Consider the following 21,667-nt stretch of genomic DNA (forward strand, 5'->3'; position numbering starts at 1 on the left):
ATGCTGGAGTTAATAGAGTGAAATTTCCTGAGTGTAGGTAGCAATTCATAAACTTTTTTTTTTTTTTAATACTTTGTTCTAGGGAACAAAGAATCTTTTAAATATGCTGTTTTATCACCTGACTGGTTTTCCCATTTGCCCTACTTCCCGTGTTTCATTCTCGTTCTTTTTCTTGTCTAAAGTAACTTTATCTTTAACTCTACTGTTGCTAATTGAGGAATAAGAATAGAATATGAGTAGCTAATATTATGTTTTCTCTCTCTCAATTTTTTGTTTTCTATTTAGCACCATATGTGCTTATGTACAAATTTGCACTTTGCTGGAATTCAGTGTTTTGGCATGGCTTTGTAGCCAAATTTCTGTGTGACAAATTGAATTTATTGTATCTTCTCGTTCCACCCCCACCTGGAATTTATTAGATTTATTTTGTAAAATTTATTGTCGGAAGATGTTTTTATGAGAGCTGGCATAAAAATAATAAACAGCTTTTATCCTCTTCCTACGTATTCTGATCCCAAATATGAAATGAGTGGTAAGAAAAGTAAGTCATTTTCCAGCCTCATCTATCTTAGGCAAGCTTTGCTGCTGTAACTGTACCAGAATATGTTTTTTAGCAAATGTTTCTGATATAGATGCAGCTTATTCAGGGAAGTCTCCTCTTAGCTGTTGTCGTATGCTGTCTCCCTCCCTCAGCCCACTGGATGAGCTATGTTTGTGTTAGATCACATTTTGCCAGTATCCATTGTTGGTTAGGAGTTTGCACCTCCGGGAAGGATTTTAAAAGTATTATACAATCATGTAGATTAGGAAACAAAAAACCCCAAAGCGTGGTACTGATCCATGTCTAGCAGTGGAGGATGCCTGTAACCTTCCTGCTTTTGAGGTAGGTCGTATGGATTTGAAGACTGGATTTTTGTGTTTGGCCAGGAGACCGTCCTGCCTTCTAAAATCCGTAAAGAACTGTAATTCATTATTGAGAGGGAAGAGTGCCATCTGCTGAGTGACCACTGCTGGGTTCTGTAACAGCTCGCCTGTGCTCGGAGACTGCTTATCCAGCTGTGCTTAACGCTCTTAGCTTCACAAGAGCTGCCTGGCTCTCAATTTGGCAGGGTGTAATTGTCAGCGGTTTGGCTTTTTCTGGGGAACAAAACCATAAAATCTTGGAGTTGTATTATTTGTTTTGTTCTAGGGTGGCATGCCCTTAGGGCCGATGCCAGCGACTGGAATGCCTTACATGGGACAGGCCTCTTTCTTGGGAATGCGTCCAGCAGCCCCGCAGTACACCCCTGACATGCAGAAGCAGTTTGCAGAGGAACAGCAGTAAGTGACGCTTTACTGATGCTTGGGAAAGTCTTCCTTTATAAGGGGGAGGTGTAGTCTGGAGGGGTGGTGCACACACTAGAACTATTGACAGCTTCTCTAGAAAAGTAGTCCGTTTAGTGCTGTAGAATATTGTGAGATCATTCCATTGCATTTTAAGGCCATCTGTGAAGCTACTGGTGGCTATTGTACAGCTCTGAGAAGAGCTAGAAATGTGTACACCGCACCATCTGAATTGGAGACAGAAGAAATAGAAAAATCAAGCAGAAGTTTGCCATGAAAGCTGTAATGAAAATTATTTTTACATTTTTATTTTTTTATAATTTTGCTTCAGGAAGAGGTTTGAGCACCAGCAGAAATTCTTAGAAGAAGAAAGAAAACGTCGCCAGTTTGAAGAACAGAAACAAAAGCTGAGACTCCTAAGCAGTGTGAAACCTAAGGTATGTCCTAAATAATAAGTGGGGTATTTCTTGTTTTTTTTAATGGATTTTAATAGGATGGTCCCTTTCAACAAGGAAACAAGTGAGGAACTTATATGAGAAATCAGATTACATCTTGGAAAGCATCTGGAGGAGACAGTTCTTTACGCATTCTTGGCATAGTGTAAACGAAGTCTGGTGTTGAAAATGAAATCAGCTTATGAAAAATAAACCAACCTGCTATGTAACATTTAGGAACAGATTGAGGTTCTAGAACAGAGAATGTTTGTTGATTGTTTGTTAACTTTATCCAAAGTTTTGGATGCTTGCAGCGAGCTTGAAGGCTCTTATCTGCAAGGGTACATATAGCTGAGTAAGGTTTGTATAGTGTCCCTGTGCATAAAGCTATGTCTAAAGACTGAGAAACACTGTTATCGTGTTGTCTGCAAAATAAATGCTTTCTAAATATGGCAGTCATTGTTGATATGCTTCAGAAGGACATTACTGGAGAAAGAAGGTTTTAATCTAACAGCAGGCGTTGCTGATTTTTATACTGAAGAAGTGTGGATATTGAAAGAAAATGGAGCTGTTCTGTACATTTTTCAAAATGTGTTCTGTGTGTTTCAGACAGGCGAAAAAAGCAGAGATGATGCTTTGGAAGCCATTAAAGGAAATTTAGATGGCTTTTCTAGAGATGCTAAAATGCACCCAACACCAGCCTCGCATCCGAAAAAGCCAGGTTGGTAATTTTTCTCATCTTCCAACTGAAAATAAAACTCTTAATGTTTGAAATCCTCAGCACAGAGAACGAATGCCATGAACTGTTTTTATTTGGTGGTACATACTGAGTGGATTAAACGTTTTGTAAAATAGTGTCATTCTAGCAACTCTTTGCTTGGTCAGGTTATAAGGGTGCAATATTAAATACTATTTTTATTAGAAGACTCAAAATCTTGAAGCACAGTACATTAAGCTTTTTTTTTAATGTGAAATATGATGGAAATTGATAATGCGTTTGTTCTTTTCTAGTTAAAGCATTAATTAATGTTTTGTAGAGTGCTTTTGAAGCTGAGAAGTGCTATGCAAGTGCTAAGAATGATCAAAACATTGTAAAATTACTTCAGTGGACTGTAACAGCTTGCTTGTGTACCATTGCCTGGGCATGGTCGAACCAAAGCCTTCTGTACTCTCTTCCCAATAATTACTACATTTGTAACAATTACTACAAAAGATTTCCTGTGGACTGTAGTATAGTTTATCCTGTGTCTACCTTGAAACAAACCTTATCTAGACAAACTTTTCCCTGTACAAAATCTTTATCTGTCCTATGGATTTGCTCTGATAATTTTGAAGTTGCAGGTGGCTTCTGACAATTTTCCGTTGTCTGCAGATTTCTCCACCCTACGCCGGTTCTGTTAAAATGGGTAACTATGTAAGGGATCAAACAGCAGATCATCTATATAAGTACAGATTTCTTATGTATCTTTTATATTATTGAGCTTCTGAGGGTGAAACACTCCTTAGAGGGCGAATGTCCCCCTGTGCACACCCTCATTATATCCAGTTTGAACTATTACGTCTTGATTTGTTTTGACCCTGTCTGTGTAAAACAAACAGAATACTTCCACGGCCAGTGTTAAGAGCCAGATTTCAATCAAAGTGTTTACGTCATAAGCATCTGGGAGAGAAGATGCATAGTTGGAAGCGGCTGCTCAGTTTTACCTTGTGTGTTTGTTTTGCTGACAATAACAACTCCTCACATCTCTGTCAAATAATGCATCCGCTGCTGTTTCCCTTTGCCCATTTGCTATGTGTACCCAGTATTTGCCACTTTTTCCTACCTTTCCACCTGTGAACCCTTTTCCTCATCGCTTTGAATTGTGTTCATTCCATTTTACAGATCATTCCACATCATCCCATTCTGCTGTATCTGTTTCCCACTCTGCTTTTCTTGATGATGAAGAATTTAGTGACTTTATACAAGGGCCTGTTGAAATCCCCAAACTGGTGCCTCAACCCACCTCTCAGCCTTTTCAGCCTTTCCATTCTGTTGCTGAGCAACTCCTTTCAGAAAAGGCTGTGATCCAGCCTCACCCACCAGCCCAGGCTCCAGTGTTATCCATCCCACATGGTACAACTGGGCAGGTTCCTTATTTTCCTACCTCTGCATCTTCACCCAATGTCCATAAACCAGGTAACTCTAAAGTATCTTTTTTGTGTGTGTCACCTTTGGTCATAGAGCTATACAATCTTAACTTGTTTTGTTGGGTTTTTTCTTCAGTCTGGCTGTAAGAACCAATGTTTAGGCAATTAAGCAGAAACTTGCTGATCCATGGGAAATGATTATTTAAGTCCCCTTTTTCCTTCCCTTAGAACTACGCTGTAAAAGCAAGTCATTTGTGGATCCAAAGATGGCTAAATATGCATGTTGTTGGTCTCAAGGGAATTAAGTCTTGTGTCCTAGCATCTTACTAAGTCTGTGTAGTAGAAAAAGATGCAGTTGAGATGGTGGAATAAAAATAACTATTATGCTAATGTGGAGCACTTGGGTGCTTCTTGTCTTGGAGGCTAAATGGATGTTGGTGAGATTAATGTGAAGAATTTTGTAGGTGCCAGTAGACGCTTCTGCTACTGATGCCTAGATACTATGCAGCAGCAGTCCTAACAAAGAAAATAGTTTCATGTATTCCTTCTTCTCCTTGTTACTTTTTGTCTGTTGAATTTGTTGTGTATGCAGGGTAAGTAAAGGACAGAATCAGATATAAAAGTGTTTGAGCGGGGTGGTGTGGTTGGTCCGAGCTGGGACGGATGCTCATCTTTAACTCATCAGTGGTACCAATAATAATTATCCTTTGAAAGTGTGGAATTACAATCTGAGTGGTTAATAACAAAATACAAATAATTCCTCCTGCTGTTTATTCAGGCTCTTCCTTGGAGGAGAAAGTCTTAGATAATGTCTCAAATGAATCTGAGCAAGAGCAAACCAAACTTAAAACATCCGAAGTTGGGCACAAAGCCTCAGCTGCAAGCCAAGTTCATCCCAGTCTGACCATGAATGACTGGGATGTTGTAGGTGGACATGAAAGTGGTACCACTGCTGCAGAGGTGCACAAGGCTTCAGAACAAAACATAGCAGTTGAAGAGTGTGGTGAGCAAATGCAACATTTGACAGAATTAAACCTAATAAGATGCTGCTTGGATGCTAACACTGTACACTAATTCTAAGGCCAATCCTGCATAATTTTGCTCTGAATGCCTGCTTGAATAATATGTCGGGGCCTCCTGCTCACTGCTAAAAGTATAACAACTGTGATTTTGCTCTGAACTTTTTTCACATGAATTTACTGCTATAATCACTTTTAACATGTTTGTTTAATCAGGTCTGGTGTTTTAAAATATTCTGTCCTCTTTCTTGGAGAAAAAAAGATGTGCTTTATATCAATGGGGGATTTTTTAAAGTATTTAAGGGAACTTATTAAAGATAGTGTCACAGTGGATTTTCATCTTTTAAATTTGAGGAGATAAAATCTTGTTACGTTAAAACTCTTAGCTTGTTCGTTCTTGTTTCTTGGACAGTTTGCCACTGTCATGCGTTATGGCTAAAACTATCTGTGCTTTAGGGATCAGCTTTTCAAAAGCTGTACTAGATGAAAACTTTTAAGGACGATTTAGTTCCAATTTGGATTTTATTAAAGCCGACTGTTTACTCTTTGGTTTTGTTGCAGTCAAAATAGATGCAAGGTCCCTGGTGCACCTTGATGAGTGCTCTGATGTGCTCAAGAGTTACTTGAAATGTGGGCTCTGCTATAGTCAAGTACGATAAAAATACATGTAGTCCTTTGTGTTATCTCACTTTACTGGGGGATGTGAGGAGACAGAGGAGGAGAAGGCAGCTCCTGGTCTGTAGATAATTGAATTGGACACTTTCCCAAGCAGTTATTTCTTTCCTAGAAGTACAATAACTTTATTAATAAAAACTCCTGTGTTCATCTCCTTAGTCACTAGATATGTCGCTTTCAAGTGTTTTCTTATCCAATATATTTAAAAAACATTATTGGATGAAATGAAATGGTTTTAATGGATATTTTTAATAAGTGGAAGGGCTTTGTAATGCACAGTAAATTGGTAAAAGTGGCTTTAAAGAATATACGGCATGAGATAGGAATTGTTAATTTATTCATAGTTCAGTGAATTACATTGTTCATTTTGTACCGATCCAACAGAATATGATGACTGATTTAAGGAAAAACAGAATAGCGGGCACGGTGGAGAAGAGGCAGGAAATGCCCTTGGTTTAAAAGTTTAAGACAGCAAGTTTAAATACAGCCTGCAGGTGAAGATGGTGTTGGAAGTGATCATGTAGAGCAGCAATGTTAAGAATAGTTCTAAATATTAAGGGTGCTTTGAAGGATGAGTTTGAAGTACTTTGTGAGGAACAGCACTCCAGTAGTGAAGGGATAATGCTGAAAACCAGCAGATCCTTAGTCACTTGGATATTTTCAAAGTTTTGGGTAAGACTCTCCTATCTATCAACAAAATATGGCTGAGAAATCCTTTTCATGAGGTTTTTTAAGGGGTTGAATTTTGTCAGAGAGATTGAAGGGTGAAAAGCGAGAATTAGTAGGATGCAGAAGTGTATGAAAAGGTAGCTAAAGTGAAAGAATGATGAGATTGGAGGAAGTAGCAAATTTATTGTACTGGGCTGGTGAAATGAAAGGAATTGCTTATGTTAAAATATGCTTGGAGTTGTGGGATGGTTAGAATTTTTTTTTTTTGTCAGAGCTCTAGCCAAGATAAGCATAAAATCTGCTTAGAGATTAATAGATGGGAAGTAAACCGTGAGTCTGAGGGGAAGAGCCTGCATGGTGGAGAAGGAAATAACCGGTTCTCACGGAGGAAAGTGTGGCAGATCGTGTTATGAAAGCCTGTGAGGTGAAGGTGGTTGGATCTCAAGACTAATAGTAGTGGAGCAATGGATAAGTTTTTGTGAACACGGGAAAAGAGCTTACCCAGATTCAGCCTAATTGGCTGTTTGTGGATTTCCCTGATAAGGATGTTCTGGTGGAACATGATGGTTCTTACAGAAGATATGAGTTTATTTGTTCCACAAGTAGCTCTAGTAGCATGTAATTGATGGAAAGGCTAAATTTGGTATGTGGGCTATGAAATTTTGGGAGACAATGAGACTTGAAGTTCTGTACAACTAGAAATTAAGAGGGAGGTGAATGAGGAGCTCCTTATTTCATTAGGTGTACAACTATATTCTTGCTGTTACTGCCAAAACATTCTGGTTATGTTGAAATACATGTTCCTGCAGTAGCTGTTTTTTCTCAGAGCACAGCGATTCCTCTCTGAAATCTTTGCCTAAAATGCTAAATGATACTGACCAACTACAATCTAGTGTCTAAGATCTTTATACTCTGAATCTATAAATCCTAATAGAGCTGTCTTTTTCTTATTGAACGGAATACTTTTAGGAGTTGGAGTATTCCCTTCACAGGACCCAATTCAGCAAATGATGCCTCCTTGGATTTACAACGATAACTTGGTCCCAGGTAAACAAGAAAGTGGGCATTTAGCGAAGTGGGCATCTAGCCAAGTGGGTAATATGAGAATGTACCTGTGTTTACATTGCCATTTATTGATCAAAGCGTTACTCTTCCATCATCAAATGAATTCTATATCTTTGATACGTTAGGCTAGTATGGTGGCTTTATCTCCATTTGAAGAAGTATGGATTTTAGTCAAGCATGTTAAATGTTTAATTTAGAATTTGTTGTGACAGAAGATTATGCTGGTAGAGGTTGTGTTGCTGACAATACTGCTTTCATGGGTAGTCTGTTTTTTGGCATGTCTGGCAATTAAGCAGGCTCATTTCTTAAGTCTGATTGTCTTATATATGCAAATAACAGTAAATAGAAAATTAAATGCTGTAGTAAATATTGATTACTCTGAGATTTAAATACATAAAGCTGTTGCAGCTATCATTTTATATGGATCATCCTGCAATTTCATTAAAGAAACATGTTTTGAAATAGAGCACTAACTGATTTTTTTGTGAACTATTACTTGTTTTAAACTTGCCTGTAAAGACCATCCAATAATTCATTTAGATGAAACGTGACAATACAATGCCAGAATGCTGTTGCCTTATGCTTTCATTGTTACTAATTTGATGTAACATTGAGTTTGAGACAAAATAGAAAAGCAGTCTTAAATTCCCATGAGAACAGAAGTTCTTACTGGCTAATACTGACTCCCTCTTAACAGAGTTGTATAAGAAAATTTTAGAAAGCACTTTGACTCCTGCTGGAATAGATACAGCTAAACTCTATCCCGTGCTGATGTCATCTGGATTGCCCAGAGAGACCCTTGGACAAATATGGGCTTTAGCCAACCGTACTACCCCTGGGAAACTCACAAAGGAAGAGCTCTACGCTGTCCTGGCCATGATAGCGGTAACTCAGGTATGACTAATGCTTTGGGGATTGGTGCAGAGAGGGAGTTCACTCAGTGGATCTGCCACAGGTTGCGTGGTGGCACAAATGGCCGGTGTACCACATCTGAAGTAAAATACTATAAGGAGAAACTCCCCTTGTAACTTCAGTGGGATTATAATTCCATCCTCTGCACTTACATTTCAGTTACTCCTTTCTTTAGTCTCATTTGAAAGTCATTCTTAGATATTTCTACCAACCACGTATATGTATACCTGTATGTATATTTTGAGTAGAAAATCCTGGCTGTTTTTCTTCTGTTCTACACACATCTGTTTTTCGTTCTGCCTTTGCAGAGGGGAATACCTGCAGTGAGTCCTGATGTGTTAAACCAGTTTCCCGCTGCCCCCGTTCCTACTTTAACTGGGTTTCCACTGCCGCTGCCCGCCACAGTGAGCCAGCAGCCTCTGATGCCCTCCGCACCACCTGTCTCTCTGCCCCTGAGCATGGGGCCGGCCGTGATGGGCCTGAACATTGCGGCACCAGCGGGTGGAGCTGCAACACAGCCCTCGGGAGGGTTCCTGCCTCCCTTCCCGCCTGGCCAGGTGAGCTCGCTTTCCTTGCATGGCACATCTCCAATGTCCAGGGAGAGAATCAGCCTAACTCTGCTGTTGCTATGTACCTTTGGAAGACTTTAAGTCAACAGCAAAAACTGGGGCTGAAATCTAGCATGTGACCTCTGGAAACATGAAGTCATGCCACTAAGGACGGTCCTTTATTTTTCTGTTTCTTCCTTACAAAAGTATTCTCCATTACAGCCTAATTGCTTTGAAAGATAATTTTATTTGTAGTTAGGATTTTGTAATATACATAAAATGGAGTTTTAGCTTAAACTACACAACAGACCCTGTTAGCTGCTAAAATAAGTTGGAATTTTCAGGAGAAGATGAGAACTGTGGAACCTTTTGGCTTACAGCACTAGACTGGGGGGTTGATAAATTTTTGTTTGCAAGCATGGTCCATCTTTCTTCAGAAAGTGTTTCTTCTGATGCTTTTGCTGTGTGCGTTGATTTTAAATTATTGATTGTTTTAAATTATTAATATTTGTCCTGTATTAAAAGTTTATTACTGTGATCAATAACACATTTAATGTGAAAGGAGTAGAGTTCCCTATTCATGTTCTTCATGCATAACTACTTGTAATCCTGTATACCTTGTGTTTGGAGTTGGGTGAGGTGCAGGTGAAGTGGAAGCACTGACTGTGCTGATTTTGTGCACTAATGTTGAAAGGTTTTTTCCTTCTTTTGCCTTTCTCTTTTCCTTAAGTTGGTCGTTCTACTGTGAACTGCTTCCACGCTGTATGACAATTTGAAAAGACAACAGTACAGCCATTTACATGTTGGTTTTTAATTCAGGTAGTAAAACCAGAAGATGATGACTTCCAGGAGTTTCAAGATGCTTCAAAGTCAGGCTCACTAGATGACTCTTTCAGTGATTTCCAAGGGGATGTAGCTGGCTCCTCCAAAGCAGGCAGTTCACAGCACCGGAGCAGGTAGTAGATCTTTGATTTCCACCCCTTTCCACCAGTATTTTAGAACTCTTAAGAAATGAAATGTTTTCCTCTTTTGTGGGCAGCTTTCTAGTCTGTAATTTTCTTCTGTCACCTGACTTCTACTCTGACAGTTCCTTTTGAAGGTTGTTACAACTACAATTAGGCCTTCTGAATCAAAAATGACGTTTGATGTGCCATAGGTGGTTGGCCATTCTTTAGCATGATAGTCATCACGCTGAGGTAAATTGTGTTTTCAAGGTGTGGGGATAGGTTTTCAAGTGTTTATACTACTGCACAGGCTATTGAAAGTTACTTCATGCTGTGCATTCAGGCAAGAACCTTAGAGAAGCTATTTAGGAAAAATACCCTGGGACGGGGGAGTTCTGCATTTAGTGCTGTGTGTTTCCATTAAAAGTATGACCCCATGCTTGTTGGAGTTGAAAGGAGCCATTTGCTGACATCAAGGTCTTTTCTTCAGGCCATGAATATGGACTCCAAATTCATGCAAAGAGCATGACATCATCCACTTAAATGACTGAGAAATCCAGTGGAGGGGGGTTGTTATTTCTGTCGTTGCTCTGGCCGGTGCTTAAACTTTTGATAACTGACTACAAATCTTAATTGAAACCTCATTCAGACTTAAGCAGTCTTGGCTTTTCATTTGGGAGACTGCCAAGATGTAATTCCAGATCAGACAAATTTTGTATAACAAAATAAGTAAGCATTGCTTACTCGTTTGGAGTGTTTACAATTAATCTTTCAGAGTCCTGTGATCACAAAATTTCAGTGTTGTTTCCTTTTTCTGCACGTGGCAAACTCTTATGTACCTCCCAGGTGTCTTACTGTTGACATACGAATTTTCTGTGTATTGAACTGACTGTTCTTAGTTGCAGACTCCTAGCGCTTTCCAGGTAAGCAGTGATTACCAATTGCTTCCTCAACAGTGACGTCAAATGGGGATACTAAGAAAATGTTCTGTTACACTGTGCCTGACGGTACTCTATTTAAGAAATCTTAATTTGTGTTAGAGATCAATTTGCAATTAAAGCTATTCTGTTACTGAAAGTTTTAATGGAAATATTGTAAATTCCACAATTGGAAGTAGCGGATCCTTTAAAAAAGAAAAGGTATTTTTTATTTGCTCTAGCAATTCTCTTTATTCAGTTGTAAAAGCATTCAGTTTTGAACAGAACGTTACAATGAGCTATAAATCTAATTGCTTATGGGGCTTTATTTAAAAAAAAAGCCATCTGTAGAGTACAGATGATTAACCATTACATTTGCCAAGATTGCATATCTAATAGTCTGTTTTGCAGTGATGTGAAATTTAATTATATTACCATAAGCTATATTTTTTTTGACATTGCGCTGTCTGTCTGCGAGCATCACAGACCATCATTGGCACGTGTGTGCAAGTGCTAGGTTTGTATGTTGCTTGTAGGCTGCTGATAAGGAGATTTAAATGGCTCCAGAAAGATTCTTGCTTCAGGCCGAAGAACGCCATAGAAATTCATTCACATTTTCAATGTGCAGAGTATTGAATGCCATAAACTAGAGGTAAAGCGCATCATTCATATGTAAAAGATGTTGTTCTGAAGAGCTGCCAAGGTCTGATAAGGGGGCTTGTGTGGAGGGCAGGCAAAGCTCTTGCAGCGTTCTAAATCTTGCAGCAGTTGCTAACAAGGGGTTAGGTTATTCCGGCACTTTTACTAGATGAAGTAGAATATGTTTATGTGCAAAAAAGATTTGCTTGTGTAACTGTGGACTAATCCTCGTTTTGCTGATTAAATAGCTGCCTAAACTTGCTGATTTGCCCTGACAGATTCAAAGTTATCCTTTCCTTCCTTTTGAACAGTAGCTCCACTTTATTCTCTTATGTTTGCAGTGTATAATGAAATGTAATAGAAAGTAGATAAGCTGAAACTATGGAGCTGGTAAAAATCTCACGCGGTTTAAACTCTGGTTATATCTAGTTCTGTTAGGGAGAATTGTCCTTGTGCAGCAATGGGCACAGTCGTAAACGAAACAGCAGTGATTCCTGGGATATGTCTGTGTGCTTATTCTCTCCTGGGCTAATTCATATGGGGTAAAGTTCTGGAGTGTTTTGTTCATGTTTTGGTACAAATTAAAATCGTGGAAGCTGAAAATTGACTTCTGTCTAAAAGGAATATGATTGGGTAAGACAAAGTGGGAATTCACCCATTGGGTACCCAGCTGCCTGTTTACATGATCTTATTCTTGGTAGATATTGAGGTAGTTTTCATCAGATTTGTGATTAAGAATTCTTTAGGGTACAAGGTTAGATTTAGAGATCCAAATTGTGTCATCATAATAAGAGGCTTCTTTAAATAAAACCTGGAAAACTAAATTTCTTATGGATAAATTAAGGAACTTTGCTTTTATCTCTCCTTTGTTTTTAGTGTTCCTTCTTTACTAATGCCGCTCCCAGGTAATAAGACACTCTCATCAACTGATAAGTATGCTGTGTTTAAAGGAATTGCAGCTGAGAAGCCTTCTGAAAGTACTGCTACTTTTGGAGGTAAAAGGAAAATTATACATCCACTATGAACAATGTATTTAATGTATCTTGTTTTTTTGCATTGAAAAAAAGATATTTTAAAAATCAGAACAATTATGTCAATATAAAAAGTATTACACGAATTCCTTGTATCTTTATGTAGAAGTATTCCTTTTCTCATATTCACTAGATTGTGGAGACAAGTATAGTGCTTTCCGTGAATTGGAGCAACCATCAGAGAGCAAATACTTAGGTAAGCTGTATTTTTCTTTTTTGAGCTGTTTTAACGTGTTTTCATGATTACTTTTATGAGCTGTGCAGTCTCCAGTGCTAGAATTCTAGAATAACGGTGCTTCTGCTCCTCCAAACAACTTCGCAGGAAGTATTCTGAAAAAATAGTGTAGTGTACTATTAGAATAATCTACAAATTGTATTTCTAGATGATTGATGTCTCTTTTGGATGCCTTTGAGTTTTGCTTTAACAGTATGGCTGGAGTTTATTCATTTCAGCTAAGGAGTCACATGTTCTTAGGAGACAGAATAAAATGCTCCTGGACAAAATTGCAACTTTTTTTCTATGGTGAGGGCAGAATTTAAACTCTTCCTAGTTTCTGGTGCTCTAAGAATAAATCCGATCATTTGTTTTGAAATAACTAGTTTGGATTGGAAAAGTAAAACCCAGATGGCATCTGAAGTGCAACATCTTGTAATTATGAAACCTGAGTCTCCCTAAGCCTTTTCCAGAACCATCTATGTCTCACTCATTTATGCAATATATGTGGTAATCTCTTCATTTTAATCAGATGGGGAAAAACTTTCATATATTATCAATAGGATCAGAAGATAAACATACTATGAATGTACCCTGACTTCCACAGAATTACTTTATACCCAGTGTTTTGTTTCAGTGTTAGAAGACAACTTTAGATTCCAGGATAAAACTGGTTACCTTGATTCACTCCTTATTTTTCAAAGCCAGAATTCTTTTTTTAAAACACTGAGTTTCTGAAACTCCCATAATGTTTTGTGAGGTTTTCATGCTCAGTAGGTCTTCGGAATTAAAGGCATGCAATTAAAAGAAGTAACAACATTATATCTCTTTCTCTGTGTGTTCTAAAATATAGAAAATTACTATATTTGCCTGCTATCCAGATCTGACTACATTTAACCCTTTCACCAGCTTACATTTCTAATGGAAAAGTTGGCAGTTCTTCAGTAAGTTTTTAGTTTGCTGTGATGTTTTGGTTTTGATCAATGAATAGAAATTTCAGGACTATTTGTGTTGTTGCTGGGCCAAATGGATTGATTTGGAGGGGAGGGAAAATAGAAGAGTGTCAGGTATAGGCACCGTCCTTTATCATTATAAGGAATAATCTTTTACATTTTGGTTGAACTTATTCAAAGTATGACACTGTGGTAGCTTAGGGATTAAATATTAATGGTGTGCTTCTAAAATGGAACAAAATCTGTTTATTGGACACCTCTCTTAATGTGTGCATCAATACTGTAAAGTGATAAGTTGTCTAAGTACCTACATGCTGGTGAATGGGTTAAACAGCTCAGCATTTTTTGTGTTCAAAAGAAGTTGCTTTATAAAATGGTACACTGAAATATTGAATGTAAATTCAGCGACAACATCGTTACCTAACGCTTAATCAGGTTTAAATTGTAATCCTTACATAGTACTATTTTACATTCAGTATGGAGTTGAACTAGAGATCTGCACATCCTGTGATTAATCACCCTGACTTTGATGTGCAAGTCTGTCTCCAGGCTGCCTAGTGAAACTGTAATCAGTCTTAGCAGAGGCTGGACGATGCCTGAGCCGTATTGCATTTACTGAAGTTCTGGTCGCTTAATAACTTGGTATGTTTAGGTGAACCTGGCAGAAGGAAAGCAGGATAGATTAAAGTGAGAGCTTAAAAATGTTCTAAACCAACCTGTTAGGATCACTGCCTTGCATTCTTTTTTTGTTTGGGGCTTTGTCTCCTGCACCCGTTGGGTTTCCCGTGGTGCCTGGTTGGATAGGCTGTTGGCTGTCAGCCTCCTTTACGGGAGCATTTTCCAAAACACCTTCAGCCACCAGGCAAGTCCGGTTGGTCTCTCCCATGTCCCCTTTCAGCTTATCAGCAGGATTGCTTTTGTCTCAACCCTCTGCTGATGCCCTATGAAGAAACTGCATTTGGGCAATATTTTGAAGGGAGGGTAGGAAAATTGCCTCTGTAAGAAGGCAAGTACTGTATTGGTAGAGGTAAAATTCAAGCTTACAATCATTGTTTAGCAAATATGGGAAGGATGAGGCAGGTAAAAGAATTTATGTGGAAGCTGAATGAGACAGTAAAGATCACCTTTTGAATCTACTGGTTGTGGTGCGTTTTGATACTAACTCAGTGTAAAGAGAATTTAATATGACTTTGAGGCTGTTTGGAAGTGTTTGCTGGAATGAATATTAGAATTGCTGACATTGAAACTGGTGTGGTTCATGGAAGTTGGGTTTGCAGTTCTACATGCATCCTAAGGTCTTACTTTAAATAGTTTGCATAAAAACTTCTGACACTGCATGAAATAATTTGCTTGTTTGCATGGTGTGAGTGCGCTGTGTGTGGTGTCACTGCAGCATCTTATTGTTTTTTTGTTGTTTTTATTCTCAGGAGATAACCTTGCAGAGTTCAAGCCTGCAGGAACTGATGATGGTTTCACAGATTTTAAAACCGCTGACAGTATCTCACCGTTAGAGCCACCTACAAAAGACAAAACTTTCCCTACATCCTTCCCTTCTCTGCCTGTTCAGTCAAAACAGCAAACACAAGCAAAGACCGCTTTGAATCTAGCAGACTTGGATCTCTTTTCCTCTACTGGTGAAAACAAGCAACCACCCATTCCACCTGCATTTAATACGTCAAAATCGGGCTCCTTTCCTCCTCCACCCCTTCCATCTACCACTGCCCAACCAGCACCCAGCAAAAGTTCAAGCTTAGCTGATGAATTTGGGGAGTTCAACCTCTTTGGGGAATTTTCTAATTGTGCATCAGCCAGCGGACAAGATGACTTCGCAGATTTTATGGCTTTTAACAACAGCAGTGGATTTTCCGAACAAAAAGCCGATGACAAATGCAATGCACTTAAGCTAGAGACCAGTCCTGTTCCTCAGTCTGGCTCATCTGCCAGCGTGGTGAAGAGTGGGCAGAGTTCTGCAACCACTGCTACTCCCACCAAATATGATATCTTCAAACAGCTTTCCCTGGAAGGCTCTGGAGCAGGCTTTGAGGAAGGGAAGGACTTCACGCTTTCTTCAGTGAAGAGCGATGATGATTTTGCCGACTTTCACTCCAACAAGTTTTCTTCCACGTACAACAGCACAGATAAGTCCCTGGTGGACAGAGTCGCCGCTTTCAAGCAGGCCAAAGAAGACTCTGCTTCGGTGAAGTCTCTGGATCTCCCTTCTATTGGTGGCAGCAGTGTTGGCAAGGAGGATTCTGAAGACGCATTGTCTGTTCAGTTTGACATGAAACTGGCTGATGTGGGAGGAGATCTTAAGCATGTCATGTCTGATAGCTCTTTGGATTTGCCAACAGTTAGTGGCCAGCATCCACCAGCAGCAGGTGAGGAACTGGTTAGATTGCTGTGGTAACATAGGTGATGGAGATTTCAGTGTTCTTCTGTGTGCTAAATTACAGTATTATGCACTAGTCTTTCAGTAGCGAGAGACTTCTAAATCTGTGCAGCCGCTAGCCAACAGCCCCTTAGCAGGGCAGCGTTTACTTTTTGTCTTAGAAGACTATAAATAGATGAAACAGTTTGAACTCTGTGCCAGTTTATTTCTGAGATTTGACAACATTGTATTACTGGTACCTGTTAGCTATTGTCACTTAAGGGATCGGGGTGGAAAATTTTCTAACGCAAACCATGTCATTCCTGTTATATTAGCAAGATGGGTGGCATCGAGTCTCACCTTAGTCTCTTGGCTTTAACGAAGCACTTGGCTTGGGGACTTAACCTGCTCTGCGCTTCTAAAAGGGTAGGCACAACACTAATCTGTGCTGTTAATGAAAAGCTGTCTAATCAACAACACTAGCGTTTTCCTGTTACGGTGGGGCTTAATCTGTGTAGCCAGTATTTTGCAGGACTGCAAGCAGAAGTATTACATACACTTTTTACAGTTAAAGCCCTCATTGGCGTAATTGTGTGAAGGGCCTGTAAATTCTAGTCTCGTGATTGATAACTTTTGGACCTGACTTTAAAACCACTGGACTTTTACTTTATCCTTATCAGGTTTTCACCTTCTTTCATTCCCTTTATGAAAGCACTCCCGAGAGTGAATTGACCATCTCTGATCTGATCACATATCATAAAACAAATTTCTCAAGTGTCCTGCTTTTTCTTTTCACATGTACATAGGGAGATAAGATGTAGTTAAATGTTCTGTGGCCTTCAATAATACGGGAACCATTACTGTGTTCTAGTGACAAGTAGTATGCAGTCAAAGGCTTTTCTGAACAGGGGGAGCATACAAACTGTCAATGTAAAAGCTGTTACTGCAAGAATTGGTTATTTCCATATGAAATATTTCTTCCATTTTTGCAGATATGGGTAGAGAAAATACACAGTACTGTAATTTTGCATTATAGGATATTTTTAAGTAGGGGGGAGAACTAAGTTGGCAACTTTGACATGGAATATGCTCTATAACAGGGTAAAAAATATCAGGAATAATTTATTAGTGAAGACATTTAATTTTCATATTACTGCTTGGTAAAATTCCAAGTTGAGTGAGCTGTCAAAAACCGTAGCACCTACAGTGTATTCTTGAATGTTTACTTTGGTTTTGAAAGCACTTTTTCCTAATATTTTTCTAGCCTCTTTTGGTGGTAGTTTGACTTATGTAGCTCTTCTACAGGATGTGAGCTTTTGCCACAGAAATCAGTGATTAATAATTGCTGTTTGTGACAGGAAAGACTTTTTTGGTTCGTTTAAAGGGGTTAGCTGACATGTGCTCGTTGCTAAACTTTTGAACTCTGAAGTATTAATTAGAAGCTATTTTTACTAAACTTAAACAAGTCTGTATTCTCCTATGGTGCCAAGCTAGATGTTTTTCCACAGGGAGAGTTTTACTCCACTTAACTCTGTTTGGATCTCGTAGCAGAGCACGCTCTGGACGATCTGTTACGAATATTTCTGTGCTCATGTGTTCCCTTATGTATGTTTGATGCATTTCAAGCTATGGACTGCTGATGTTCAGGTCTTTTTTCTCAGTTACATAAGTTAAAAAGCAGGTGGGTTTTTTTTCCTCCTCATTATTTTCTTTGATCTGTAAATCTAATGTCAAAAAGGGACAGTATCCCTTTGTCATCCTCACTGCTGAGACATGAGACACTAGCCACTGGGAACAAGCACCGTGTAACACCTCCAGTGAGGCAGCAGTGGGACAGAGGTGCTGATGCATGATTTGACTTTTCTCACATACCGATGTAGAGGTCTGTGTCCTTTGGCTACTGAGATTTGACGTTGCATAGCTTCCAGGCATGGGCAGGTAGGTCGCTTGTGCTGGGAGTTAGAAAGAAATCCTTGAGTTGCTTCCCGTGTGACAGACTTCGGTCTCTGGTGGAAGAAAGGGTTTCAGTTTTGCTCTTTCCAAGGGGGATACTGTCTCTTTAAACTTTGCTATAATTCTTTGTGTGGAAGGTAGATTATACTAATGTTGCCTGATTTCTCTTGCATTTACTTCATATAACCCTTTGAGCACTGGCTGCATGCTCTTAATTTCAACCAGGCTGCTTCTTTTAAACCAAATTCATGTTTCACTCCAAGACTAAAGCATTTTAATTAGCACCTAGTCATGTTATGTGAACTCTGTCTGTTCTGCATCCTGCTGAACGTTGCAGCACGACCATATCCTTGCCCAGGTATTCTCAAAGGGTTATCCATTTGCTGCACTTACAAATCTGTAAAGTACCTTTTTCTTTGGCATTATTGGAGATCTCTGTATATTTTAATCAACTTCAAGTTTTTTGCTGCTTTTCTAATGTCTAATTTCAACTAAACATTTCCTGTGTGAATGTGCCTTCTCAGATCTGCTTTGATATCTCTCTTCTGCAAGTATTGACCTGCATGCTTTATTCTGATAACGCCCTTACGAGCTCCTCTGTATCACTATCTTTTGTGATCTGTAAGTCCTGCTGTGTTAATAAATATTATCTTGGCATATTTTGAAAATGTGGGGATGTGTGTGATTTGTTGCAAACCAGCAATGAGTATCTCTATCCTGAAAAAGACAAAGTTTAAAGTCATAGTATCCCCTCAGGCTGGCGGGTGCCTTTCTCGTGCAGCGTGTGGTTGAGCTTTCTCCTGTTCCAAGGCTTTAAACTTGCTCCCTGTGTACTGCTGAAACTTTACAGATCGGGCTAAAATGAGCCATTTTTGAGAGGGACTGAATAGAGGTGTGTGGATGGCAGGGTTGTTTCTGTGCGTTTGCTTTGAGGATATAGTGGTACTTCAGACTGAAGACAAAAATGCTGTTTCCTCTGTCTTGTTGTCTCCTCGTCTGGAGTTCCCTGCTGCCAGCCAAGGTCATAATACACCTTTGGGAAGGGGACTGACTGGAAAATGTGTGGCTATCTAGGCCTTTATGAGTAGGAGCCCATTAAACAATATTCTGATATTTATTCAGCTAATCTAGAGTGACTTAGTGCCCCAAAGTCAAGGGCCCTGCTTTGTTTCTCTGTTTGGAAAGTCCTGGCTTACTGAATATTGAAGCTTTCAAACAGGAATGACTGCTGCAAATTTGTGTCATGTAATTATGTCACTTTGAATTTCTCCAAATCCTGGGCCACTACCAGTTTGGGATTAACATCAAATTGGCAGAGAAGTTAAAAAGCTAAAAATAATTGAGGTGTGAAATAAAGCAAATGTGTTATGCCTGCACAAACTGGGTTTTTGTAGTTCCTTGCCACAAGAACAAAAACCAGACCACGAATCCGAATATTTTTTTCTTTTTTACACCAACCTTGAGAGGCTTTAAAAGAAAAAAACCAAAAAGAAATTAAAAACCCCAAGCACCCTCCCCTCTTTCATTGTGGAGAACCAGGAGGTTATGCCTAGCACTAAAGCTTTTTAAACTGAAGGCTGGAACATAAACCTGAGACTTAATTCTGCGGGGCTTGTGCTGTTACTGTTTGTTCAGTTCATCATACCTGGAGGAGAGAGTGATGTTCATGACTCTATACTTTATTACATTTTTGACCAGACTTGACAGTCAGATTCACTCACTTGCTCTCCTTTAGTATAATTCTGCAAGAGCAGCTTAACAACAGCTCTGTGAAGGCCCCTGACGGCAGAGGGTGGGTATGTGTTTTCTGAACGCCTTCCAAGCTGAGCCTGAGGGTGCAGAGATGCAGCAGCTGCCCTGGCCTTCCGCGGGACCGAGCTCTTGCTCTGCTTCCAACACGAGCTCCGGGGTGGTCTGTGTTCTGCTCTGAAACATTGTTTAGCAGGATAATAATAAAAAAAACATAATTAGCAAATTCTTTAATACCGCAAGGTTTGAGGGCTTTTCTCTCCTTTTCCCTTTGTTTTAATTTATCTTGCAGTCAGCATTCTTGGTGGTTTCCACCTCTGCAGTGCTAACTGTTGCCGTTTTTCAACCAAAGTTGGGGTAACTCCCTTACAATTAACGCCATTACGGACTTCACCAGCTGAGGAATGGGCTCTGAATGTTTCTGCTTGCTGATAGGCATGGCACAGGCAGCGGCAGTGCTTACAGACCTCTGTGTTCCTCCCGTTTCATCTCCACCGTCATCAGGAGAAGCCCCTCTGGAAGCGGTGAGGAGGTGGTGCCTGTCCTTGTCCACTCTCTGGACGCTGCTGCTGGGGATGTTCCCGGTGGAACTGCTCTGGTTTTGGTGCGTTGGTGCTGTTCCCCTTGGAACAGAACTAGCTCCCACCTGCATCCCAACCAGAACATGACAGAGGAGGTGTATTTATTCGTCAGAATTTAATACAAACTGAAATATAAAAACTTGAAAGTCTCCTATGTTGGTTAAAATCACTAAACGTATTACAGCCATCTCAGCTGTCTTTTTCAGTTTTCTTTAGAATATCACCAGGGCTGTCAAGGGTTTTCCTTAAATGATTAAACTGTTGACATTAAAGGCTCCAGCTTGTAAATTGCCTCGAGCCATAACTTAATCCTTGGTAGCTGAAATAAATTGTTATAGTTGGCTCAAATGAAGGCTGTCAAGTTTTTCTGTAGATGAGATAACACAGTGTTTTAACTGCATTTCACCCTCTGTCAGTATTCTCCTGTACATTCCATCGCAGCCTTCGCTTCGCCCCTCTCCAGCAGCTGCTGCTGTGGCTGTGCCTGTCCCCACGTGGTGATCGGGCAGGTTGGGATGTGGTTCCAGCAGTTCCAAATGAATGGAAAGTGAATGGTAAATACTTCAAATGTTTTGCTTTAGAAGAAATCCAAATTGGGTTTGTTTTCTAAAGCTTTGGGAAACTCGCTGCACTCGAACGTGATGCTGTGAGGATCACTTTTTCCATTCTTGGTTCACTAGAAAATATTTTTAAGGGGGGGAAAAAAGGTGATTTTTGAATGGATTTGACTTTGATTTTTACAGACATTCCTCCCCTCATCCCACCCTGCCCCCACCTTTAAGTGATTTGAGAGTCTATATCGAGTGTGTTTAATCTGGGGGGTGTTTCGTGGTCTCACCAGTGCGAAGCTGACAATGCCAGTGCCACGTGGCTTTCATTGGGAGTACGAGCTTTTGGATTTCGGTGTCAGAACTCAGCTCAAATCTGGTGCTGTTTCTGAAAGACACCACCAAGCTGCTACTGAAATTACTAAGGAATACTGTTCTAGGGATGATAGATTTCACTGAAATTCATTGATATATTTCTTGTGGGAGAATTGTAGGATTCCTAACACATAATCAAGATTTGCTCTGCTTTGACAGGAATTTGCTGTATGCTCTCCGAAAAATGCTAAGAAATCACTTTTAACCTTACAAAAAAGATGCATATCCCCGAAACAAATAATTAGAGAATTTTGAATGGCTTTAGTCTTTTCTCTTTTTTTTTTTTTTTGAGATAAAATTTGATACTTCTCGTCGGTTCAGATTCTGGTTTTATTGAAAGTGTCCTCCAGGAGGAAATGGTGGCGGCTCCGCAGCGTCTGTCTGTGTGAAGTGTGATGCTTAGAGAGAAGGTTTTAATTTTTTTTTATTCTTAATCATCTCTTACTTTGAAAAAAAATGTTACTGATACACGTGCGTCTTTTAAAATTTTGAATTGCCTCACCAGCAGAATGAAGCTTTCATTGCATCAGAGGCAGTAACTGCAGTTAATGAATAAAAACTGGAGCTTTTTTATTCATTAAATGCATCTGTGGTCTCTAAGAAAAATGCTGTTGTAGGAGCAG

At 39.5% G+C, this 21,667-nt stretch overlaps 1 protein-coding gene across 8 annotated transcripts in view; it reads left to right on the forward strand.

The window, feature by feature from the left end:
- The window catches only part of SYNRG (synergin gamma), a 43,138-nt gene that overhangs the window by 7,285 nt on the left and 14,186 nt on the right, over positions 1 to 21,667 (forward strand). For 3 of the 8 annotated variants that reach the window (XR_008453102.1, XM_054084859.1, XM_054084858.1), the window contains exons 4-15: positions 1,190 to 1,320; positions 1,655 to 1,760; positions 2,367 to 2,478; positions 3,640 to 3,933; positions 4,663 to 4,887; positions 7,217 to 7,294; positions 8,010 to 8,206; positions 8,533 to 8,781; positions 9,592 to 9,728; positions 12,149 to 12,267; positions 12,437 to 12,499; positions 14,898 to 15,848. Coding sequence is in view for 7 of the 8 variants with exons in the window: in XM_054084859.1 (XP_053940834.1) it covers positions 1,190 to 1,320; positions 1,655 to 1,760; positions 2,367 to 2,478; positions 3,640 to 3,933; positions 4,663 to 4,887; positions 7,217 to 7,294; positions 8,010 to 8,206; positions 8,533 to 8,781; positions 9,592 to 9,728; positions 12,149 to 12,267; positions 12,437 to 12,499; positions 14,898 to 15,848 (2,662 nt within the window). In the remaining variant the exon portion in view is untranslated. The remainder of the gene's footprint in view (positions 1 to 1,189; positions 1,321 to 1,654; positions 1,761 to 2,366; positions 2,479 to 3,639; positions 3,934 to 4,662; positions 4,888 to 7,216; positions 7,295 to 8,009; positions 8,207 to 8,532; positions 8,782 to 9,591; positions 9,729 to 12,148; positions 12,268 to 12,436; positions 12,500 to 14,897; positions 15,849 to 21,667) is intronic. The other 5 variants (XM_054084864.1, XM_054084861.1, XM_054084863.1 and 2 more) reach the window with 3 other exon arrangements.

The sequence above is a fragment of the Cuculus canorus genome, chromosome 20 (genome assembly GCF_017976375.1).
Source record: "Cuculus canorus isolate bCucCan1 chromosome 20, bCucCan1.pri, whole genome shotgun sequence".
Classification (NCBI taxonomy): Eukaryota; Metazoa; Chordata; class Aves; order Cuculiformes; family Cuculidae; genus Cuculus; species Cuculus canorus.